Raw genomic sequence first — 26,853 nt, 5'->3', positions numbered from 1 at the left:
AATGGAAGAAGGTGAAGCATATAATTGGTATATGTGGTGGAAAAATACGACACTTGCTATTCGCTGGAGGAAATTCAAAAATGCATTCTTTAAAAGATTTCAAGGTGTCAAGGAAGAAGAGTTATTCTCAGCACTCACTAGACTGCAACAAAAAGGAGATCTGGACGAATACACTCGAGAATGGGAAACTTTAGCTACATGAGTACCTCGATTATTAGAAACTTGTCTAATTCAATCATACACCACGGGACTTAAACCCCATCTCGAAGTTGAACTTGAGCTTCATGACATTACTTCTATAGAAGTAGCAAGACAGAAGGCAAAAGCTGCTGAAAAGAAGCACGAAAAGATGCAGTCGCCAAAAGTTGAAAGAGTATATTCGAGATGAAGATTTTCCCAAGCTGTGAACACGGATAACACAAAATATGTTCCACCACGTCTTCATGAAGGAGAAAAAACTAACTTGGAAATGCAAAGAATGAGAGAGGGCAAGTGCAAACGTTGTGGCGAAAAATGGGATCCTAAACATAGGTGTGCTAAAGGACAAGAGACCAAGAACCTGTATAATTGTGAAGTAACTAATGATTCAAACATTGATGAATCAGAGATAGAAGAAATCGAAGATTCTCCATAATTCTCTCCAGAATTAGATAAGGATCTGCAAGTATCATTGTCGGCCATGACAGGTATATCATAGCCCCAGACATTAAAGTTAAAAGGACATATCAAGAAGAGCAACGTAATGGTTCTTATTGATATTCGTAGCACCCACAACTTTTTGGACTCAACTATGGCAAAAAGACTCAACATTTTCACATTTCCCATGCCCAACATGAAACTTATGGTAGCTCATGGTAAGAAAATTGAAAAAGTAGGAAAATGCCATAATGTCAAATTACAGATTCAAGACTATAATCTAGATTCTGCGTTCTACATTGTACAATTAGGAGGAGTGGATGTGGTCCTAGGTATCCAATGGCTTCAAACCCTAGGCGCTTACTTTGCCAACTATTAGAATCAATTTATAAAATTTAAATGGGAAGGCCATAAATACAAGTTATGTGGGTTTCAAAGACTTGAGAATCAAATTGTATCATCATCCCAGATGACGAAAATGATTCGGAAGGGAGCACCCGCTTATGTTGTATAGTTTCATCAATTAGAAATGTTAACTTCAAATCGGGTCAACGAAGAAGCACGAGAAGTCCAAGAGTTAATTCAAAAGCACGAAAAATTCTTCCAAAACCTTCCAATGAAGATGCCTCCTAAAAGAGAAATCGAGCATACAATAGAAGTCAAAGCAAGATCAAATCCCATCAACATCAAATCGTATCGATATCCACATCATCAAAAAACTGAAATTGAAAGATTAGTTTAAGATCTTTGTTAGGATATTCTGACACATAGGAAATAGTTAAGTATAACTTGGTCTATTGTAGAGTTAGGTAAAGTGTGTTTCTTTACTATGTACTTTTGTAACTTACAAACCGCCGGTCACGATATGTTCTAGACATGAAGTGATCTGACGATTCATTCTCTCCTCGGTATTACCGACACTTGATCTGTGGCTTAACACCCGATTGGTCCATGATCTCTATTTAAAGAGCATGGAGGGCCATTTGTAAGGTGATTGTTCATGAGAGAAGCTTATGTAAATTTTCTTTCTTTTGTTAATAAATTGCCTGAATTGGCCGCGTTGGCTCAGGCCGTGGACCGTTTCCCTCTCTGAGGGTTTTAACCACGTCAAGAATACTGGTGTATTGATCTGTGATCTGTTTGTGAGCGGTGTCCTTTGGTGTTCTATCTGAGGAACTTACCCTGTAAATTCCTACATGGTATTAGAGCTATTTGAGGGCTGCATTCGTTGGTGATCCAAATCCAAAGCTGATACAACTGCATTCGACTATCTTTTCCTAGATGTACTGTTTTTGACTGCTTTCGGGCTGAGAGGACTGCTATATTGTGTTAGGAGCATCTATTCCAGTGAGGAACCCCTTTCGTTTCATGCGAAAAGGTTTCCGGTGGCCCTAGCTACGTCATTTTTAAGATTTGGAGGTATACAGTCTTTATTTGCAGTTTTAGTTATTCATCTCTCTGTGCATTTCAGTTTATTTAGCTCTTTGTTTTTTAATTACCGGATCTATACCTTTCATTTCTGCGTATGCTTTTTGCCCTGCAACTCTGTGCGATTTGGGCAAATCAGAAACAAAAAGGAAGGATTTTTCTCATGCGTATGCTCTTTTTGCCCCGTCTTAATGTGATCTTGGAAAATCAGAAACATTGAGGAAAATATTTAGTTTTCGGCGAAAACTAACTTCAAGCCATAAGGCTTGGTTTTTTTTTGCATGTTCGTGTTGGGTTGTGTGTTTTTTTGTTCTGTAGGCAAAAATGGTGTTTTCAAGTAAGTACGCACTCCAGAGCTTCAGTGACTAAAAAGAATCCTTTCATTTTTTCCAAAAAACCTTCTAAACTAGCTCACTTGGTCCAAAGTTACTTTATGAGAATAGAGGTCTTGGGTTCAAGTCTTTCTTTTGTTGAGTTACTTTTTCAAAAAGCACATGTAACTTGTGTTTTAAAGTTACTTTATGTAAAAGTTTTCTCACCCACTATAAAAAATGAGTCACTTATATTTCTAAAGTCTCTTAATTTTTTATTTAAGTTACAATTTAGTGGGTAGCTCATAAAGTACCATTGTAAAAGTGACTTACATAATTTTTTTTTTTAAATAGTGAGCTAGTTAGATTAAGTTTGGAAAGAGGGAGGAATTTTTTTTTTTTGATTGTTTATTCTTTAAATATAACATTATTATTCATTTCCGCACATTCACGTACTTCGTTGGCATCTTCAACAAATTTTCTCCAAAAGACCATAACTTCTTCATTCGGAAGTGATTTTCAGAGCCGTTTTTTTTTGAATTGGCCTAATTTTTCGAGATCTTTCTATTGGAACACTTAGTTTCAGCATCTAGAGCTTCAATTTCTGTTAAAATGGAAAGTCCATGCCAAGTTATTTTTTGACAACACCAACTACCAATGGGTGTCCTACATGGAGGCTTTACTTAGAAGTAAAAGGTCTTTATAGAATAGCCTTAGGCTAAAAGTCTAAACCTAAAGATGAAGATAAGGCAATCAAATGGGAAAATAAGCAAGATCAAGCATGTGGGTTGATAGGGATGTCTATTTCTCCAGACCTTAGATTTCATATTGCATAACTTGATACCCCTGATGAAACAATAAAACAACTCAATAAAGTTTTTGGAATTAAAAATGAAATTAGAGCCCATCAACTCGAAAATGAGTTGCTTACGTTGGATTCCAATAATTTTTCTTCCATTGAAGATTTTTTGTCAAAGTTCAAGACCCTTAGACTTCTCTTGGAAGGTGTTAAGGTTAAGAAAGAAGATGGTAGCCTTATCTATTCCAATCTTACTAAGTTAGGACCAGCTTACTCTGTGTTTGTTTACACCTTCCATTCTACTAGAGAAGCCTTTATTTCTCAAGGACAAGCCTACAAGTCCCCCTCTTTTGATGCCTTTTGTGATTCTTTAATAAGAGAACAAAAAATCTCTTATATCTTGATCTTCTTAATACTGGAAACTTTTCTAAGAAAGCCTTAACAGCCCAGCAACAACCAAATTCAAAGAATCTTAAGAAGCAATATTCTAAAGAGAATGTTTCGAAACCAAACAAGGGTCCTAAGCACTTTCAGTGTCAAAATGAAAAAATCAATTCAACAAAATGACAAGGCAAATAAAAACAAAGGGAAGAAGACTGATAGACATTGCAACTTTTGTAATCGAGATGGCAACTTAGAATCCAACAAAATGACAAGGCAAATAAAAACAAAGGGAAGAAGACTGATAGACATTGCAACTTTTGTAATCGAGATGGCAACTTAGAATCCAAATGCTTTAAGAAGATGGAAACCTTGGAAGCAACAATGAAGAAGCATAACATCCATTTGGAGCACTCTTCAACTTCAACTTCATCTTCAGGAATAACACTTTCTACATGTGGTTGTCAAACATCTCGGTCTGGTTATGCACTACATGTATCTTCTTATTGTCATCCTCATGAGTGGTTCATTGATTCTGAAGTTTCTTATCACATGGCCAAAAACAAAGCCATGTTTTCTTCTTTAAATGATTGTAACACCAAAAATATATATGTTGGTGATGATAGATCTCTTAGTGTTGTAGGGACTGGAATTATTCATCTAGACAATGGTCAATTTAATGATGTATTATATGTTCCAACCTTATCCTGCAACCTTCTATTTGTATATCAGATAACTCATTCAGGTGAAGGTAAAATCGTTGAATTTTCACCTCATGATGTTGTAATTAAGGACCTAAGATCCTATACAAATTTTATCTACTGGCATTGCTGATGATTCTACAAGGTTGTATAAGTTTAACAACTTTGGGTCATCAACTCTTCCCTCGGTATTTGTTGCTCATAATGATGAAGTGAGCAAACTTTGGCATGAGCGATTTGGTCACTTAAACTACTGCTCCCTTCACAATCTATGTAAAGAAAATATGGTGACAGGTCTTCCTATGGTATCTTGCAGAGATGGTGTTTGTTTAGGATGTGTACTCGGAAAACATCATCGGGATAGTTTTGAAAAACGTGCCTCTTGGCACGCCTTAGCCCCTTTACAGCTTGTGCATAGTGATTTATGTGGTCCACTTCTAGTTGTTTCATTCTCTAGCTACAAGTATTTCTTAATTTTCATTGATGATTTCTCCAGACTCCTTTGGGTATACTTCTTAAAACCCAAAAGTGAAGTATTTAACATGTTCTTGGCCTTTAAGGCCTTTGTTGAGAAACAATCTGGACATCAAATTCTTAAGCTAAGATCTGATAATGGTGGAGAATATGTTAACAACAAATTCATCAACTTTTGCACTGAGCATGGAATTCAAATGCAACATACTATTCCATATACTCCACAACAAAATGGTGTAGCTAAAAGGAAGAATAGCACCTTAAAGGAAATGGCTAATTGTATGCTTCAATCTAAAGGTATTAGTCTTAATTTTTGGACAGAAGCAATTAAATGTGCAAATTACATAGTAAATAACACTCAATTAAACACGATGTAAGTCACTTTCATGTTTTTGGAAGTGAAGCATGGGCCCATATTCTTGATGAGAAACATAAAGCCTTAGAACCTAAGACTGAAAAATGTATTTTTGTTGGATATTTTGAAGATGTCAAAGGATATAGACTTCTTTCACCTAAGTCCAAAAATGTTATCATTAGAAGAGATGTAAAGTATGTAAAGTTTGCTGAAAATATATCGGCCTACGAGCCTAGTTCGGCATATGTGCCACCTCTCTGTATCCCTTCTACTTCTGAAAATATTTCTTCTTCAGATGATGACAGCGAGGATGACAATCCTCTCCCACCTTCTCAAGATCCTCTTTCTACTTCTCAGCTTCTAAAATGGGTCTGTGCTACTCGGGATGCAACAGGTTCTCTTGCAGGTGATCCTACAGATCAGTGACGTACACGTTCTCAGTTCGATAGAGCCTCTTCTTTACTGGCTCAAGCTTCAATGAATTATGATCTTGACACCTTTGCAGAAGCTTTAGGCCATCTAGATTGGGACTGATCCAGGTGGATGTTGGTGGCCACCCACTTATTCCATTTGGACCCCCACAACTGTCTCTTTTAGCTTTTCAGTTTCCTAAATTGTAGCAGTTTACTATTTTTAGCAGTTTTTCGGGTCTTGAACTTCCGGAGCCGTTTTGAGGCCCTAAACGACGTTTTTTGGGAAATTTGGGGCAACATGGGTCCATGGACCGATGTTGCCTCCCAAAGTGGTAGTACTCGGATAGATCTTTTTAACGAGCTATCGTACGCGCCAAACGGAGATCGTATGCCAAAGTTACGACCCCGGGAAATTGATGTACCAATTTACCCAAACGGGGCCCACAATTTGGCGTTTCATCTTCTAGGGTTAGGTTTTGGGATGTGAAGGGTTTTCCATTGTTTCTCAATAATAAATAGGCCTTCGAGCCTCATTGTAACACAGTTCAGAGGCATGTAGCCGCCACATCTCTTCTCAGAGATAAGCTACCATCGCCCTAGCTGGTTTATTTCCATTTCTGTTTGTAAGCATATTTCAGTATTTTACAGTAATGAAATGAAGTATTATTTCCGCTGCATATCTGTCTTTATGGTTATCTCTGTGTTTTATTGCGTTCCTGTTTAAATCCGGATCAGTGGTATCAGAGCGGTCTGCTTTTTCTCTGTTTTTCTTTGCATGTCCCCAACGAGGTCGGGATATAAGGAGTTAGGGCTTGAACTGGTCGAATCTTTGCAAGACTAGCCTCGCAAATCTCGACGACCTCCCATGGCAGATGAGAAGAAAGACGAGGGGGCAGGAGATCCTATCAAAATCTTGCTCGAAGAAGCCCTCGAGCGGCAAAGGAACGCGATGATGGATAGCTTTGCGCAGATCCTTCAGCGGCTACCCAGAGGCGACGCATCGGCTTCCAACAGCTACTTGGAAACGCCACACCGTTTAAGGTACAAGTTAATTTTGAAATCCCCATCTTCGATGGTCAAATAGACGCAGATGCCGTAGATAAATGGTTAAATCTGTTAGATGGGTATTTTTCTGTTCATGAATTTTCAAATCGAGAAAAGATTGCCTTCGCTCTTCTCAAAGCAGCCCCCCACATCAAGGACTGGTGGGAAACCTACTGCGAGCAGAAGGATGAAAGTACAGGCTCACTATTTTCAGCCGCACCCACTTGGAATGACTTCCAGGATGCCATCAAGGAGCAGTACTACCCTGTCAAAAGCTACGAGGACAAATACATCAAATGGACCACACTGCGGCAGGGACAAGACGAAGATGTGCCGGAGTTCACAAACATTGTTCATACCCTTCGCACACAGTTGGGTATGAAAGATTTTGAGCTGCATCTGGTACTCAAATACCGTGGCTGCCTGCACAGATACATCCAGGAAGAGATGGTGTTCTTGAACATCTCCTCGCTCGGCACGGCGTACCGATACGCTGTCAAAATCGAGCAAAAGTTCAAACAGAAGAAGCGAGACTTTGGATCTGCAAATCCGAAGCCCAAAGGACAAAGCCAAGGCGGGGTGACTCAAGGCAACCCGTTGAAGCCGCAAGAAAAGAGCAACACCATGAAGCCGAAGGACACAGGGAAGTGGTGTGAGTTCCACAAGAGTCCCACTCATAACACAAGTGAGTGTCGGACCAAGCAGTCGCTGGTGGCTGAGTTGAAGGCTTTTGAATCAGATGCATGTTTCGACCCTGAGCCAGAACCCGACAAGGGGAATGGCAAAGGGAAGCAGATCATTGATGCGGATCCCAGTGCCACTGTTGCCACCGCCAAGATCCAGAAAGATGAGCCCGAGAATCCAGAGGAAGGGGAGTGTCTTTTCCACTCACAGATGTGGGTGAAGGGTTCGTCGCTACAATTCATTGTCGACAGTGGCAGCCAAAAGAACCTCGTTTCAGTAGAGGTTGTGAAGCGGTTGGGCGTACCGACTACACCACACCCACAGCCGTACAGTATCGGGTGGTTTCATGAGGACGAGATCTCAAAGTTCGCCAGCAGTGCCGCCTTCCCTACAGCATCAAGCCCTTCATAGACGAGGTATTGTGTGATGTTACACCTCTGGATGTTTGTGATGTATTATTAGGCCAACCATACTTGTGGAGGCGACATGCTGTGTATGAGTCAAGGCCTCGTGCTGTCATTATTTCTTTAAATAATTCATTATACAGGATACCAGAGGTAGCCCCACCTACTACCACATCTTTGATCACTGCTAAGAAAGGCAGTAAGCTCATCTTCCAGACCAGGAAATTTATCTGTTTGGTTCACTCCCAAAGTAAGGGGAAGATCGTTGCTACATCCATGACTCCTGCAAAGGGTTCCTCTATGCAGTAGTAGCAACAAAGGGATACGGTCATGACAGAACACAGGAACAACTTCTCCTCATCCACAGAGATACCACACAAGTTTCAAGTGGGCAACAAAGTTTGGTTACATCTGCAGAAAGAACGCCTTACCAGAACCCATCAGAAACTCAGACCACTCCGACATGGTCCTTACACCAGTACCAAGGCTACGGGTAACAATGCTTTGAAGCATAGCATTCATCCATTCCTTCGCTTGCACCAAGTGATCAATGTGGATCGTCGTCGACCATGCTTCACACCATTTCTGAACTCATCAAAGATTGCAGAACAGCTCACCAGGGACCAAGTTCAGCAGATGGAGGAACTCAATGCAATGGGGACCATTGCTTCCTAAGGGGGGAGGAATGATCCAGGTGGATGTTGGTGGCCACCCACCTATCCCATTTGGACCCCCACAATTGTCTCTTTCAGCTTTTTCAGTTTCCTAAATTGTTGCAGTTTACTATTTATAACAGTTTTTCGGGTCCTGAACTTCCGGAGCCATTTTGAGGCCCTAAACGACGTTTTTTGGGAAATCTGGGGCAATATGCTCATGTTGCCTCCCAAAGTGGTAGTACTCGGATAGATCTTTCTAACGAGCTATCGTACGCGTCAAACGGAGATCGTATGCGAAAGTTACGACCCCGGGAAATTGATGTACCAATTTACCCAAACGGGGCCCACAATTTGGCGTTTCATCTTCTAGGGTTAGGTTTTGGGATGTGAAGGGTTTTCCATTGTTTGTCAACAATAAATAGGCCTTCGTGCCTCATTGTAACATAGTTCAGAGGCATGTAGCCACCACATCTCTTCTCAGAGATAAGCTACCATCGCCCTAGCTGGTTTATTTCCGTTTCTGGTTGTAAGCATATTCAGTGTTTTCCATTAATGAAATGAAGCATTATTTCCGCTGCATATCTATGTTTATGGTTATCTCTGTGTTTTATTGCGTTTCTGTTTAAATCCGGATCAGGGACACAACTATGAATGAAGAATATCATTCATTATTGGCAAATGATACATGGGATATTGTTCCTCTTCCAAAGGGAAGAAAACTTGTTAGATGTAAATGGGTTTACAGAACCAAGTTTGGACGAGATGGAAAAGTTGATAAACATAAAGCTCGTCTTGTTGCTAAGGGCTTTTCACAAGTTGAAGGCATTGACTATACTGAAACCTTCTCCCTTGTTGCCAAAATGAACTCTATCCGCCTTGTTCTTTCTCTTGCTGTCTTTTTCAAATGGGAAGTCCATCAGATGGGTGTTAAATTTGTCTTCTTGCATGGGGACTTGCATGAAGAAATCTATACGGAACAACCTCCTAGCTTTATACAAACAGACTCCAGCCTTGTATGTCAGCTTAAGAAATCCCTTTATGGTCTCAAGCAAGCCCCTCAGGCTTGGTATGCCAAAATGGATAGCTTTCTTTTAGATACCGGCTTTTCTAGGTGTCATTCTGACAATACTGTCTACACCAAGAAAGTGGGTAAGTTTCTTATCATGCTTGTTCTTTATGTTGATGATCTTATCCTTACTAGTAGTGATCCCAACCTTATAAACCATGTGAAGTCCAACCTTTGAAATGACAGACTTAGGACACTTGCATTATTTTCTTGGTCTTCAAGTCTTGCAATCCAAGGAAGGTATTTCCCTTTCCCAGTCCAAGTATGCCTGTGATCTTCTACGCCACTTTCACATGGAAGACTGTAAGCCAGCCCCTTCTCCCTTTCAGTCTGGAGCTAAACTTTCAGTGACTTGTACTTTCCCCTGAAGTTGATGCTACCTTATATCGTCAACTTGTAGGAAAACTTTTGTATCTGACCCATATCCGTCTTGACCTTTCTTTTGCTGTTGGCCTTATTGCTCGGTTTATGCAAAACTCACATGAAAGTCATTGGAAAGCAGCTAAAAGAATACTTTGTTATGTTCGAGGTACAATTCAGTTTGGGATTCATTACAGTGCAGAAGCATCTCTATTGGTTGGTTTCACTGATTCCGATTGGGTTGGTGACCCTAATGATCAAAAGTCTACTGCAGGTTATGTCTTCACTCTTGGTTCTGGACCTATTATATGGGCTTGTAAGAAACAAAGTGCCATTCAACTATGCAAATATCCAGTCCAACATCAGCGCAACAAACACATTGAACTACACATGCACTTCATCAGAAAGCTCATTCATGACCATGTTCTTGAAGTGCAATATTGTTCAACTGATGATCAAGTTGCAAACATCTTTACAAAGGCTCTCACAGAGGCGAAGTTTACTAAACTTCGATTTATGGTTGGAGTTCAGGAAGTTGTCACTAAGGGGGGATAAGCTCTAATGCCTCCTTCCTTCTCTTATTGTGTCATATTTGTACATCCTTTAATTCTATCCCAAGTTTTTCTTAAGGGGGGATGTTAGGATATTCCGACACATAGGAAATAGTTAAGTATAACTTGGTCTAGTGTAGAGTTAGTTAAAGTGTGTTTCTTTACTATGTAATTTTGTAACTTACAATCCGACGGTTCATTCTTTCCTCGGTATTACCGACACTTGATTCATGGCTTAACACCCAATTGGTTCATGATCTCTATTTAAAGAGCATGGAGGGTCATTTGTAAGGTGACCGTTCATGAGAGAAACTTATGTAATTTTTCTTTCTTTTATTAATAAATTGCCTTAATTGGCCGCATTGGCTCAGGCCGTGGACTGTTTCCCTCTTTGAGGGTTTTAACAACGTCAAGAATACTGGTGTATTGATTTGTGATCTGTTTGTGAGCGGTGTCCTTTGGTGTTCTATCTGAGGAATTTACCCTGTAAATTCCTATAATCTTTTAAAGTGTGGCATCATCAAAAAACAGAAGTCTATATGTTGCTCTAGTTGTATTAGTTCGAAAGAAAGATGGATCGTTTAGATTATGCGTCGATTATCGAGGACTAAACAAAATAACAATTAAAAACAAGTTTCCAAATCCTTTTATCGATGAAATGTTGGATGAACTACATGGCGCTAAATACTTCTCAAAGTTGGACTTAAGGTCAGGGTATTACGAAATCAGAAAGGGTGGAAGACACAGCAAAAACGACCTTCTGAACACATGTAGGTCATTACGAGTTTAAAGTAATGCCTTTTGGGTTAACCAATGCACCAACAACATTCCAAGCTACTATGAACGAGCTATTCCATCCATATCTAAGGAAGTTTGTGTTAGTGTTTTTTGATGACATTTTAATTTATGAACATGGAAGGAGCACCTACAACATTTGGAGCCAGTTCTTACTGCATTAGAAGAGCATCAGTGCTATGCCAAGGAGTCCAAATGCACTTTTGGGAAAGAAGTAGAGTATCTCGGGCATATAATATCCAAGGAAGGAGTAAAAGTAGATCCTAATAAGATCAAGGCTAAGACGATGGCCCAAACCAGTTAATATATCCAAGCTAAGAGGATTCCTAGGATTGACCGGGTATTATCGAAGATTTATAAAAAACTATGCCCATATAACCGCACCCCTAACAAACCTTCTAAAGAAGAACTCATTTCGATGGTATGATGAAGCAGAAAAGTGTTTTGAAGACTTGAAGGAAGTTATGTCCAATGCCCCTGTATTGGCAACTCCAAATTTCTCAAAACCCTTTTTAATTGAGTGTGATGCCTCAAATTTTGGTATAGGAGCAGTATTAATGCAAGATGGTCATCCAATAGCTTTCAAAAGCAGGAAACTCAATAAGCAAGAATGTCTTAAGTCTACATGCAACAAAGAAATGCTCGCTATTATGCACAGACTAGCCAAGTGGAGGCAATACCTTTTGGGAAGTAAGTTCTCCATATGAACAGATCATAACAGTCTCCAGTACCTCCTCCAACAAAAAATGTTCTCTAAAGAACAACAAAAGTGGATTGAAAAAATTGTTGCTTTTGACATGGAGATATTACATAAAAGGGGAGAGGACATGTAGTGGCAGATGCTTCGTCTAGGAAAGACGAAGAACCATCATTACTTGCAGTGTTAGTTGTTGTTCCCGAATGGCTTAATGAGATTCAAAGTGAATATGCAAAAGATCTAGAAACAAGTGCTATAATCAATAACCTTCCTCAGAGTTCAAAATTTGAATGGAAAAACGATATTCTATGGTACAAGGGAAGAATTTATTTGAGTTCAAATTCCAAATTTAAAGCTAAGATTCTCAAAGAGTCGCATGATTCATGTCGGTCGGACATGTTGGATTCTTTAAAACCTACTATAATGCACATCAGTCATTCTTTTGGAAGGGAATGAACAATGATATTCAAAAATATGTAGCAGAATGTGATAAATGCTAGAGGAATAAAAATGAAAATATTATGACACCTGGGCTACTTCATCCTTTAAATATCCCGAATTAGAAATGGGAAGAAATATCATGGACTTTATCCAAGGTTTACCTTTGTCTGATGGTAAGGATAAAATTTTTGTAGTAGTCGACAAACTCACCAAGTATGGTCACTTTATTGGAATGAGGAAATCAAACTCAGCAAAAAAAATCACCGAGATATTTTTCAAAAATGTTTACAAATTACATGGATTTCCCAAGGTCATTGTGAGCGATATAGATGCCAAATTCAAGGGTAATTTTTGGAAGGAATTTTTCAAACATATAGGAACCTACCTCAACATGAGTTCAACCTACCATCGTCAAATAGATGGCCAAACAGAGGTTGTCATAAAATGTTTAGAAACCTACCTACATTGTTATGCCACAAACAAATAAAATAAGTGGGATCAATGGTTACATCTCGCTGAATGGTGGCACAATTCTACTTACCACACGTCAGAGAAAATGACTCCATTTCAAGCTCTGTAAGGTTACGAACCTCCGAAATGGAAGGACTTTGCTATCATTGAGACAACTTCCAGTTATTAAAGACCAGTTAGAAGAAACCCAAAAAGTCGTCCAAACCCTAAAAGAAAATCTAAATAATGCAAGAAATCGTATGAAGCAGCAAGCTGACCGAAACAGATTAGAGAGAGAATTTGAAGTTGGAGAATGGGTATTTGTTAAATTTCAGCCTTACTAGCAGTTGTCCTTAAAACATAAGGGAAAAAACAAATTGGCACCAAGGTTTTATTGACCGTACCATATCAACAAGATCAGCCAAGTAGCATACAATTTAAGCCTTCTTGATAAAAGCTGTGTTCACAAATTTGGCGAACACCAGTCACAATAATCAACACTTCTGACTTTAGATGACGAAGGAAGGGTCAATCTAGAACCAGAAGGTATTATTTCCATCAGGGAAAAAAGTTGCGATCACGAGTAATCAAAGAATACCTGATCAAGTGGAAGGACTTACCAAAAGAAGAAGCTTCTTGGGAGACAAAAACGTTTCATCAACAACACCAGTTGTTACGTATGCTTCGAGGACAAAGCATCTTTTTAAGAGGTAGGCAATGTTATGTAAAAATTAATCTATAATTATTAGTTAATTAGGCAAAGGGCATGATTAGAGGCACCCAAGGTCGTATTGAAGCCAGGGGCCTCCCACATAACCATCATTCAAGTTTATTAATAAAATATATATTTTTTGTTTAATGTTGAGTTTATCCGCTCCAGAGATGGGGATTGATGTTCTAGCATGCCTGGGGGATTCCCCCTAGTATTCATTGGTTTGGAGAATGGTAATGGAAATAAACCCTTTTTCGTCTTCAACCCACCTTGCAAGTCATATACTTATTGACTGGAAGAATATAAACAGTACATCCTTAAGACTTCCCTCTAAGGCTTAAGTAGATCGATGGGGGTAATCATACTCTGGTTAGACCCAGCAGACAGCCTCATTCATAATTCTATCCCCTGAATCAGACAGGTTTATAAAAACACAGAAAATTATAACTATCCCAGCATGAGTTGTACGCAAACCAGAAACATAGAAAAAATATGGGCAGAGCCAGAATTGAAAGATACAGTTCCATAATAAATGTATTCATAAAGTCAAGCAATCATTGAACCAAACAATGCAAATAGGGTGTTTCCAAATGGCAGAGTCGGAATCGAAAGATACAGTGGAGAGGCAGTCCGATTAACCTTCTGATGAGCTATGACCATTCTGGCAAGTGGCAACCATTTTAAGGAATGCATTTCAGCCATTGCTGAGAACCTTTGAGTCTTGACCATATATTCGAAGGCATCCATTCATAGGAGGGGCCTGGGAATATGCAGAGGCACAGTACATTTGAAGGCATACAGTACAGTCGAGGAACCATGTCTTGATTTCTCTCACCTCAGCCCTCTCATAAGTTAACTGTTAAACCATAAACTAAATTTTCTTAAAAAGAAAAAGAGGAAATTTAAGTGTGATTTTAATGGAAATGAGATTCTTTCTATTCAGTTGAATTTGAATGAATTTGTTTACCATCCCTTATAATTTGGTTAATTTTCTGAACTTAATGTTGGAAATTAGCAGAACATGGTGAATTAGGCTGTATGTACAATAACAGATCAAGCATCAATTTTCTCATTAGTAGTGAATCAAATTTTAGAGAAACATCAGGCTCATCCATGAACAAAAGCATGAACCCTGTGCTGTATGACTTCTCCCAGTCTGAAACTGATATAGCTTTTGCAAGCTTTCGACGGATGAATCCAGCATTTACAAAATGCTGCTGGTCAAAGAGATATCCCCTTTGGTGCAAAATTAGTTCTCTGTGATAAAATATTATTTCTTCCAGGTTGCTATAGTGAAAAATGTTCTCTGTGAGGGAAGTTCTCCCATGCTGTCATACTGAACAGTACATTCTCCCAAGCTGCTCTATTTTTTGACAGGTGTAATTGAGGATTGCTCTTATTTTGTCAGTGGGAAGAGTTAGGAGAGCCTTTTTTGGGTGTGTAGTTGGTTAAGTTACTCAAATTAGGGTCAGTGCTTAGTCTGTGTTCCTCTGTTTCTTACTTTTAGTCAAAATAAAAACATATGGTATGTGGGATGCCCAGATTTCCCTTATGGGGGGTTTTTGCTGCTACCAAATGGGGACATTTTTGGGCTGTCTCCAAGTACTAAGGGTGCTCTGTAATGCAGGGGATGTGGTGCCCAACTCGCAGAGACAAGTTCCTGTTAACATAGGGGATAATGTTAGTGATTTTTTTTGGGGGGTTTTTATCAACCTGCTCAATATCATAAAGGGTTTTCTATATAATAAAGGCCATAGTTGTTTGATCTCCAATGAACAATCAATTTTGAGTCAGACCAAGGTATATGAGCGGCCTGATAGATTCCGGGTACTTCTCAGAGTTGAAATAGTAAAGTTATTTGAACTTCTACCAAGGCAAGGTCCAAAAAGATGCAAATCTGTCAAATGCAATGGTATATAGGAACCTTATGAAGAGTATCTTATTAAGGTGTTTCATTTTTATTTGGTTTTCATTCATGGGGTCTAGAGGCTATTGAAAACTACCTTATTAAGTAAAAATAACTTACTTGATGTACTTGTTAGTCAAATATTCAGTATGCCAGAAAATCTAACGTATTTCTTTTGATCATTGGCAAATTATAAATATGATTTTTGATTCTCCATTCTGGGATTTGCATTTTTGCTATAAATTGTTATTTTGATTACCTAAATATGTTATGCACGTATGAGATTTGCAATACATAAAATAGAGGCAATGCAAGCTGATTTTTATGGAGAAAGTATTAAAAATAAATTACTGCTATTCTTTAGAAAAATATTGCAAAATATCTTGTCAATGACTTTCAAGTAGTGAGTTTTATCGTAAGTTTTTTTTCCTTCAATTTTTAATTAAAATTATAACCTAAAATTAGTTTTATGTCTTGATTTAATAAACTGCCCTTTGGTGCACAACTACTTGTAAATCTATCCTTTGCATGGTGGAAAATTTTGTAAGCTATCTATCTTCATGTGCAAGCTGTTGCCATCTCAAACATGTATTTGTAGCTTTACATGGTTCATCGCTGCAAATTATGTTGCTACAGGTCAAATATTGTAGATCAGACTGATTATATGAGTCCTTAGGGCTTTGTTGAATATAGGAGTTGCAGGAAATGAAGCATTGGTCTCTTTTGACAAATCTTTGCATTTTCTACATTGCGTTGTGTTTGATAATCAGAGACGGTTGTTGCAAGTCTGGCTGTCTGGTTATGTGCTCTTTTATTCCTTTTTAGTTCATTCTGATTCTACCTTGATGTCAATATAAGTGAAAACTTTTAATTTCCAAGAATGCCAAGTAAAAATCAGCTCCAAAAAGTTTCATATTGTAATCCAGTACCAAACTTAATTTGTAATTGGGTCGTTCCTTTCACTTGTATATGCAACCATAGATTTCCATTTGGAATACCTTAGAAATTAGCTAGAATCGTCACCTCTCCAACTATCTTACCTGTCGTCTGCCTCTAGCAGTGAACATATTTACTTGACTATTCTTGTAGAAGATTTATGATTTCTGCATTACAGAAGTAAATTTTGTTTTCCATATTCTTGAAAATCACACAATGCTCTGATTCTTGTGCAGGCTATGGCAGCAATATCAAACTTAACAGAAGAGAGGAACGCTGTTCTTCGACAAAAGCAACAAATTCAAGAAGAAATGGTATGCTTAAAAAGGAAAGTGATACGTTCAAGTTGTGATAAAGTCTTTGGGAATTACATTTGTTCTTTGGACATTCTATATATATATCGAGGGGGAGAGAGAGAGAAAAGAATCTGCATCATTGCAGCTGTTATAACTCTTGTGTTGACTTCCTTTGCCTTTGTGATGACTTGCTTAGGCCATTTCTATTCTCGGGAAATTGCTTGTTGACTGTTCGATCCTGGGAATAAAATCCTATTGGCTTGTGGCCATTTCTATTCTTGGCTATAAAAGCCCCTTGGCTTGTGGTCATTTCCATTCTTGGGAGTAAAATAAGAAAAAGAAATTGCAATCACTTCCTATTGAGCCTTTTCCTTTGCCCACTGCATCTATTAAAAAATCTCTACTATCATTTTTGCTGCATTTAGTGTTTTCCACTTGTCCATTGCACATAAAAAAGAAAAGAGCTAAATATATTTAATATATCCAAAGGAAAACACTTGTGATGCAGGAGCATTAGAGCTTCCAAGCCATTAAGTCTTCGATGTAACCAAACCTCAAAAAGGGGTCTTGATTTTTGAGAAGAATTTATATTCTTCTATGTAAATAAATTGTATTTTCCAAGTTGGTATATTTTATGAGTTTTAGAATTAGACGAGTCATAGTTTTAGGAAAACTATGGATAGGTGAGATTTTGTCCATAAAGCAAAAGCAAATCTACCTTGAAAAGCATGAGAGATTTAGGGGAAGAAAAACAAGTGAAGCAACCATGATTGTTGCCAAATATTTAGCGGAAGTCAACCTATTTTTGTCCAAGAAAATGGTAAGCAATTCCATAAAAAATTGTGCTTAAGGTTTAAATAGCCACTGTTGGTCCATTGAAAAATCTCTTGTTGTAGTCGAAGAATATCCCTCTCAAGTTTCCACTGATTAAAGGAATGTTGAAAATGTAGCAATGGAGGGTCTTTTGGCTTGTGCCTTAGCCAGTGAGGACTTCGAATGTGCATGGATGTGAATTCATGAGATAGACTTCAGTTACGATGAGTCGATTTCCAGTTTACTAGAATGGTCATCAAGTTTGCATGCATAGTATTGGAGCTTTAGTTAAGTGGAGTCTTCTTCAGTTAGACTACAGGATGGCAGTGATAAGTTCAATTAAAACGAGTTAAGACGTCAGTGTTGATTGGAATCACAACTAAAGAAGTTCAAGGATCTAGTTAATTGGGACTAGTTAATTGGTACTTGTTCCAACTAACTAGCAAAGGAAACTCGTGACACTAGTGTGAATTGGTAATCGAACATGGCCTCCTTGCATGCATTGATTTCTATCTATAAAGAGAAGAACGGAGGAACAAGATCATAGATAATTCTTTATTGTGGAATGCGCATCAGTTGAGGATCAATTGTGCGCAAGGATTTAGGAGCCAGAGTGCGCAAGGATTGTGGAGCAAGGGAATAGGATTCATGAGCAAGTCGAGACTATCTTTAGTAGAGATCAATTGTGTGGGGAGTTGGGAGAAAAGGGACCCAGGGGGAGGGGTGGGGGTTGTGGGGGTGTGGTTTCAGAAGTGGGAATGAGGTGTTGAGAACTCAATAGGGCAATGAATATGTTAATTCTCTTAACTTGATAATTGTTTATGTTACCTTTTGCTTATTACTATTAGCTTTCTTTGTTATTGTTCCAATGTGTAATACATCAAACAACTACCAAAACAATAACAATAGTGACACAGTATATAGGCTGCAAGCTAGTGCCAAAACCCCTCCTCTTGAGGGGAAAACCTGTAAATCTCTTCTTTATCTTTTGGATCTTTCAATTGACGAATACCATGACCTAGACTCAGACAAATACCCTCCAAGATCAAGTCTACCACGACCTCCAGCTGAAATAGCTTCGACCTCCTAGTAGATCTGAAATTCTGCGTCCCAGCAACTGCTGCTGCTCCTCTAGGAGACTTCGATATCCCTCTAATAGCCTTCCTCTTGACTTCCTTTCCTTGACTTGAGTTCTAGGGCTAGTAGGATGCCCTAAGAGACCTTTGCTTGCCTTCCCTTCTCTTTTGCTCCCAAAATCGAACCCCAGAAATTCCGGCGCAGAAAAAACCTAACTTCGATCTTCCTAGAAGAATAGATAAGGCCCAAAAACTTCGACTTCTTTGCACTTCTTGACTTCTTCTTCTTCTTCTTCGCATAAGAGATGAGTGAGTGAGTGATCCAAATGGAGGACGAGTTCGAGGACGAGTTCCTCTTATATATAGGCTTCTTCAAGGGTGGATGTGGCTCTTCATGTAGGCCGATTTGACAGCTCATTAGGCTGACTTGATCTTGGAGGTATTTTGCCACTTTAAATACAATTTTTTTTTCTTTACAATTTACAATGTGCGCATACGGTCAATATATGACAATGACTCTTATACCTAGGACAAACCCTAGAAGCACTCAATGGGTGCTTGACCTATAAAATAAAAGAACTTGAGCATGAAACCCATGCTCCAATAATAATAATTTCTTTTTCAGTTTATATTTACAAGAATACATTTCATACTTATGAAGACCGAACCTGGTTACACATTTTTCAACATGAGGGAGGAGCAATGTGAGATAAAAGAGGCAATAAACAAGAATATCGCCTCTTGAAGAGGAAAAATCCCTTCTTGAACCATTGTTAGTTATAGAATGTTTCTCTTTGTGGATACTCTCTTTCAAGCTTAAATTTACTTATTGCCCCCACAATCTTGCTCTTCAAGTATTGCCAATATTTTTCTTTTTGGCTGGAAGCAAGGGAAAGACTTTTATTTTTGGCTTTATGGGTTGACTTGGGGATAAATAATTAATAGCGTAGTGAGTGGGTTAGTCATATTAAGACTTACCTGTGTTCTTGGATTGAAGCCTTGCATCTAGCTACATAGCAATCTTGAGTTTCTTCTGTAATATTTCATGAAGGAATACACCTAGCTTACGTAGGAGCCTATTTTATTTCGATTGAAAATAAAAAAGATAGAAGCGATTCTTATAGAATGTAAGAGTAGCATTAAATGCAGGTGGTACTCAAGTGAATAAGAAATATTTGGTATCGAGGCATGATTTGCATCAATAATAATTTTTTTATAACTTCCTTTCTGCTTTTGTTATGACCAGGGTTTGGATGCTTGTAGGAAAGGCTAAGAAATTAAAGAAAATATTATCTTAGATCTGATAGGTTGCATTCAGCATGATAGACCGTTTGAGAGTAGTGATAAATGTGGAAAACAATTGTGCATTTTATGCATATGTATCTAGGTGTAGAGCTCTTATGGTTGGTCATATAAAGTGTGAACTTTTTTAAAGTTCTTTTATTTTTTATTTCATTTTTTTTAGACAGAAAAATATCAATACATTCTATATGAGGAATATACATGTTCCAGTCCATTACATCAAAGTCCTCATTTCACTTGCGGGAATTGAACCTTGGTGGGGAGAATCCCAATCATTTCTCCCAACCACCCAAGATAAACCCAATTGACAAATTTTTTTAAAGTTTGCTAACACTTGCTTGCATTCTTGTCGGGGAGACCAGGAAATGAAAAGAGATGCAATCAATTTGAAGATTGCTTGTTTCTTCAGGACCAAACTTAAGTTTTACACGGCAGTTCTTAAGGTAGAATCCTCTCAAGATATCTTCTCTTAGGCTCTATCTATGATCATCCATAAAGTTTGACCCCGCTGGATATGTTAGAGTTAAGGTGCATTCCATGGTGCAAGCCAAATATTCTTATTTGATGATTTGCATGACCTACATATACCATTTTTTGCTTTTAATTGCTCTGTGACAACAACCAGTGCTTTTGCCCTTATTTACCTTGTGTGCAGGGTACCCTCATGAATTACAAGGAAAAAGATGGTAAATGGGTTTCTCTTAAGTGTAAAATGGATAACAGACTTATGCAAGAAGCTTTGAGCGAAGGCACCAGAGGGGAGTTTTAGCCATTCTCTAAGTGGAAGCTCAAATTGAAGGGCATTCAATATAAAGAAGATAAATAGTGCACACCCTATTACAAAATTGATTCTTTTGATAGAATATCTCGTTGATCTGTTATCCATTTCAATACTCACAAACGATTATTCAAGGTGGCTAAGAAGGTACCTTTGTTTGATAGAAAAGCTTGTTCATGCCTTGTGATTTTTTAGAGAAGGAACATAAAAAACATGCATAATCAATTTTGAGTGAGGAACTTGGGCCTTGAAACTGTCTTTGTCCTGAAATTGTTGTGACTTTGGTTGAATGAGGTTATATGGTCTCTAACGTTCTATAATGCCTTTTTCACCATTATAATCTTTGCCCTAGTTATTCATTCCTAGGTTTGCAACATAACAGATAAGCTCAAGAGCTTCTCATATGCCATCTCATTAGAGTGCACTCTATTGCATCTGTCACTTCTTGCTACTTTGTGGGAGACGTGAGTTAAAGAAGTGATACAATTTTGGTACTATCCATTCTTTCAGAATCAAGAGGAGGAGAAACATGTTCCAGATCAAATTTAAGATTCTGGTACTTCCTAGAATTTTTAGGAATCCCAAGAACACTAGTTATGGTACCTGTCAAGCAAAGAAGGATCCTTTCAGTGGTATCTCTTACTCATACATTTGCTTGAGTATGCTCGAGCATAAATAGTCATGGATAGTTGTGAGCATTAGATTGCTACCTTGTGGGACACGAGTTTGAGGGGTATTGAAAAACCCATTCACTGACCGGTTCATTTGCTTAATGCTTATCTATTGGGTAATTCTTTTCATGCATTCATACTTAGGCTGTATCAAAATAGTTACGAGGGAACTCATCCATGTAATAGATCCTGTATAAGCCATCCAATAAATACGCTTCCCAGGTCCTCTCCTTTATTGTGCTGAGAGGCTTTCTCCAGTCCAGTATGGTAGTGATGTTCAAATGTTGTAATGTAATGTTTAACATTTTGACTAAATCAAATTACATAAAAATAAAAATAAAATAAAATCTAAAAAAAAAATTAAATAAAAAGATAATGTAATGCAATGTAAACATTTTAACTTGGCCAAAACAAATTAAATAATAAAAATAAAAATGGCTCATGGTATTAACCAATGGTATTCATGTTGAACATAGCCTATTTAAAGGGAGAAATTAAACCAGCCTAGATCCATCTGAACTCTGGATCTACCAAGTGCCGAGAGGGATCAGATCACTTGATATTCAGTCCTCTTTTAGAGGGAAAAGAGATTTGATCCCTCTCGGTGCTTGGTAGATCCGGAGTTAAGATGGATCTAGGCTGGTAATAGTCACACTTCTCCAGCTGAAATCATTGATCTTGTCGGGACCATTGCTTATTGGAGTATGCATAGCTGATTATCATTTTAAGACCTTCAAATTGAAAAAAATAGGGAGTATTTGAGTGAATTCAATAGCAGTGGTGGAGTTTGAATAATGCTCATGTATGAAATTTGCTCAGTTAATCTTCTGTTGAGCACTGCTGAGGTTTGAGGACAATGGGCACTTCTGAGGTCCTTGAACAATGAACTGGTCTGGTGCCGGACTGGTGCTGATGCAGTGTGGAAGGGCTGCGCACTGAGCATCTTGTTTGTTCACTGTCTTCCGGTGTTACACTATTTTGGCTTGGTTTTGATGGGTTGTCCTGTGTCTCCTTGTTTCACTGATGTTTTTGAAATTTATAAAAGAGGAAGGCATTTTCAACTTGGAACTTGGGCGTGTTCCTATATTGCTACTTATTCCATTTACTAATATGCTTAAGCACAATAGCCTGCTTACCAAAGCGTTTGAAAAGTGGGGTGGTTTGGTGATGGCTTCATTCTGCTAACTGGTCCAACCTCGCATTTGAGGATTGGTGGCAAGATGTTCATCTTTGATGATTTCTGTGAAGATCTTACTTTGGAGCCGAGAGGTGATGGTTTGATGGTATATTTGGTTTCACACAAAATACTGGTGAATTGTCTTTGATAATGACTACAGACGGTATCAGTGTTAATCACTTTGACTAGTATAGTTTGATCTATGTGGAAGGTCCTTGAACAATGAACTGGTCTGGTGCCGGACTGGTGCTGATGCAGTGTGGAAGGGCTGCGCACTGAGCATCTTGTTTGTTCACTGTCTTCCAGTGCTACACTATTTTGGCTTGGTTTTGATTGGTTGTCTTGTGTCTCCTTGTTTCACTGATGTTTGTGAAATTTATAAAAGAGGAAGGTGATTTCAACTTGGGACTTGGGTGTATTCGTATATTGCTACTTATTCCATTTACTAATATGCTTAAGCACAATAACCTGCTTACCAAAGCCTTTGAAAAGTGGGGTGATTTGGTGATGGCTTCATTCTGCTAACTGGTCCAACTTAGCATTTGAGGATTGTTGGCAAGATGTTCATCTTTGATGATTTCTGTGAAGATCTTACTTTGGAGCTGAGAGGTGATAGTTTGATGGTATATTTGCTTTCACACAAAATGCTGGTGAATTGTCTTTGATAATGACTACAGACGGTATCAGTGTTAATCACTTTGACTAGTATAGTTTGATCTATGTGGAAGGTCCTTGAACAATGAACTGGTCTGGTGCCGGACTGGTGCTGATGCAGTGTGGAAGGGCTGTGCATTGAGCATCTTGTTTGTTCACTGTCTTCCAGTGTTACACTATTTTGGCTTGGTTTTGATTGGTTGTGTCTCCTTGTTTCACTGATGTTTGTGAAACTTATAAAAGAGGAAGGTGTTTTCAACTTGGGACTAGGGCGTGTTCCTATGTTGCTACTTATTCCATTTACTAATATGCTTAAGCACAACAACCTGCTTAGCAAAGTCTTTGAAAAGTGGGGTGATTTGGTGATGGCTTCATTCTGCTAACTGGTCCAACCTCACATTTGAGGATTGGTGGCAAGATGTTCATCTTTGATGATTTCTGTGAAGATCTTACTTTGGAGCTGAGAGGTGATAGTTTGATGGTATATTTGCTTTCACACAAAATACTGGTGAATTGTCTTTGATAATGACTACAGACGGTATCAGTGTTAATCACTTTGACTAGTATAGTTTGATCTATGTGGAGGGTCCTTGAACAATGAACTGGTCTGGTGCCGGACTGGTGCTGATGCAGTGTGGAAGGGCTGCGCATTGAGCATCTTGTTTGTTCACTGTCTTCCAGTGTTACACTCTTTTGGCTTGGTTTTGATTGGTTGTCTTGTGTCTCCTTGTTTCACTGATGTTTGTGAAATTTATAAAAGAGGAAGGTGTTTTCAACTTGGGACTTGGGTGTGTTCGTATATTGCTACTTACTCCATTTACTAATATGCTTAAGCACAATAACCTGCTTACCAAAGCCCTTGAAAAGTGTGGTGATTTGGTGATGGCTTCATTCTGCTAACTGTTCCAACTTCGCATTTGAGGATTGGTGGTAAGATGTTCATCTTTGATGATTTCTGTGAAGATCTTACTTTGGAGCTGAGGGGCGATAGTTTGATGGTATATTTTGTTTCACACAAAATACTGGTGAATTGTCTTTGATAATGACTACAGACGGTATCAGTGTTAATCACTTTGACTAGTATAGTTTGATCTATGTGGAAGGTCCTTGAACAATGAACTGGTCTGGTGCCGGACTGGTGCTGATGCAGTGTGGAAGGATTGCGCATTGAGCATCTTGTTTGTTCACTGTCTTCCAGTGTTACACTATTTTGGCTTGGTTTTGATTGGTTGTCTTCCGTCTCCTTGTTTCACTGATGTTTGTGAAATTTATAAAAGAGGAAGTTGTTTTCAACTTAGGACTTGGGCATGTTCCTATGTTGCCACTTATTCCATTTACTAATATGCTTAAGCACAATAACCTGCTTACCAAAGCCTTTGAAAAGTGGGGTGATTTGGTGATGGCTTCATTCTGCTAACTGGTCCAACCTCGCATTTGAGGATTGGTGGCAAGATGTCCATCTTTGATGATTTCTGTGAAGATCTTACTTTGGAGCTGAGAGGTGATAGTTTGATGGTATATTTGGTTTCACACAAAATACTGGTGAATTGTCTTTGATAATGACTACAGAGGGTATCATTGTTAATCACTTTGACTAGTATAGTTTGATCTATGTGGAAGGAAGTAATATCGTTTATTTGCTGGGCAGTGCCTATCCTTTTGATATTATTTCTTGTCTCAAATGGAAAAAGTGCAATGGTGCTCATTGTTCATCGCTTTGTGTCTATTGGTAGTCAAATAGGTTGGTCTGAATTTGACAGATACAAAACCTCCTGATTTTTGTTCAGATGATTCAATCAGATTGAAATTCCCACATTCAACCCAGGAGGCAAGATCTTTTAACAAGTGGTCTCATGATGTTTACAGAACTCCATTGTAGCCTTCCCAGGGATCAGGAAAAGCAGTTTAGGTTAAGGTGAGGTTTAGGGGTACACATGCTCTATGCTACAGTTTGCAATTTTAGTTTTTCAGTTGGTAAATTATGTTATGAAGGTCATGGAGGAGCATTTGAATATTAGTTTAATTTTTAGGATTATTATGGTAATTACATTTTTTTTTCACTCTTAAACCGTAGTGAATATGTAGTATACTTGAATGTGCAGTGCCTGGATAGCTTTGCTAGTGAGCAAACCTTCCCATCACAATAAGAGCAACCTAGGTTTCTTCCTCCCCAAATTGGTATATTCATCTAGTGTCTATGGTCGTGTGCACATACTTGCAACACAGGGATGGCACAAATGGTCTTTAGGAGCACAACTTAGCTGTATTTCCACTAACCTAAAGTTACATGTTCCTAAATAACATGGGTGGTAATTGTTAATTGGTACAACTGTTTTGTTATGATTAAATGAATAATCAATTTGACCGAGGTGTACACCATAGCAGTTGGGGTTAGCAAATTTTATTCTTGTGTTTTGAATGTTGTCATTGAATTTCAAATGATGTGAACTGCCATGGTATCTTTGGATTATCAATAGGTCAACTTGCTTTTCTGCAATTCCGAATGTTTGGTTGTCATTTTCTTTTTTAACTTTCTTGCAATCTTGTTTGTTTGCAGGCAGTTGTGAAGAGGATGCACCAGGGAAGACCTAAAATGGGTTTCTCATTTTTGTTTGTTTGCTTTATTGGTCTTGTGGGCATTGTGGTTGGGTACTTCTTCCATTCATAGAATTTCTGAAATGACTGCAGTACTTGAAATAAGTACACCATCTGAGATGAGGAGCTTAAGTTTGCCAGATTTATGCAGAGCATGTAAGGAAGCATCACGAATTTCATGGAAAAATCCATGGCTGCAGTATTTGTGTCTGCAAACTCTCTGCATGAGATTAATATTTTCCACTTATCTGGTGATCTTTGTGGGCCGATTGTTGTCTGTTTTACTGGATCTGCGGTAACGGTCGACTTTTGATTGGTTGAACAAATTTAGTGCTTTAATAGGTGTTTTGAAACAGCAAGCCAAGGTTGAAATCCCCGTGTCTACAGATAGCCCAGCTTCAAACTGTGTTGTGTAGTGAAATCAAGTTACATACCCTTGTACTAGTGGAGTTCTATTCTATAATCTTGAATGATTCTTTTGAAGCGTAAATTTACGTTGTACAAGTTGTGTTGGTTTTCTCCCCAAGAATATCTTTTGGAGCATCTGCATACAAAGTTTTGAAATTGTAATTCAGCTGATGACTAAGAACATTATGGTGTGGCTTTTTGATTTTTTTCTCTCATCCTTTTTAATTAAAAGGATTGTATTGTAGGTTATTTGCCTTGAATGTATGCTATTTCGTAAATGCGATTGATTTGTTGCCCTAGATTATGTACTGACAATTCCTACTACTTAGTCCTGGAGTAAATGTGTCAACGATAGTGCCTAAGCGTGCCTGAATTTTTTTTCTTTTTTTTGGGGGATGGTTTTCGTGCATTCCATATTTTCATACAGCTATTTTATACAGTTGGAATATACAAATATTGCGTCGCCAGTCAATGAGGTTTTGTTTTTGTATTTTTATTTTTATTGAGAAGCATATTCGAAGTTAAAATATGTTTAAGAAAAAATTGGGATAAATACTTACGTAGATCTGCGGTGTTCAGTCGACATTTCTGTTTCAGAAAAAGGGGTTAAATACTTTGCATAGATCTGCGGTGTTCATTCAACATTTCTGTTTCAGAGTCGGCGGCGTTCAACCAACATATTTTTTTCCTTTCTTTCTACAATGATTGAACTGATATTATTAGCCAGAGCCTCCTTTTGAGCCTACCGTTGCTTGAATATGTGTTGGTGTATTGTTTGACAATTCTCGGAAAGTTATATATAATTTTGGTTAGTACATTGTTTTATGGAATTTTTTGGGCCTTCTTTTGAACAAAAGATCTTGATCTGTTATGCCTACAGTCT

General features: G+C 38.3%; 1 protein-coding gene across 3 annotated transcripts in view; it reads left to right on the top strand.

Annotated features, from left to right (window-relative positions):
- Positions 1–26,219, top strand: part of LOC149203276 (vesicle-associated protein 3-1-like) — a 33,002-nt gene extending 6,783 nt beyond the window's left edge. For all 3 annotated transcript variants that reach the window (XM_089403374.1, XM_089403373.1, XM_089403372.1), the window contains 2 exons: positions 16,437–16,514; positions 25,525–26,219. In XM_089403374.1, the coding sequence (XP_089259500.1) occupies positions 16,437–16,514; positions 25,525–25,635 (189 nt within the window). In that variant the 3' untranslated portion in view covers positions 25,636–26,219. The remainder of the gene's footprint in view (positions 1–16,436; positions 16,515–25,524) is intronic.
- Positions 26,220–26,853: the final 634 nt, after the last annotated feature.

The sequence above is a fragment of the Pinus tabuliformis genome, chromosome 2_1, assembly GCF_031772625.1.
Source record: "Pinus tabuliformis cultivar Carrire ecotype Pingquan chromosome 2_1, CPIR1, whole genome shotgun sequence".
NCBI lineage: Eukaryota > Viridiplantae > Streptophyta > Pinopsida > Pinales > Pinaceae > Pinus > Pinus tabuliformis.
This window is presented reverse-complemented; position numbering and strand designations above follow the sequence as displayed.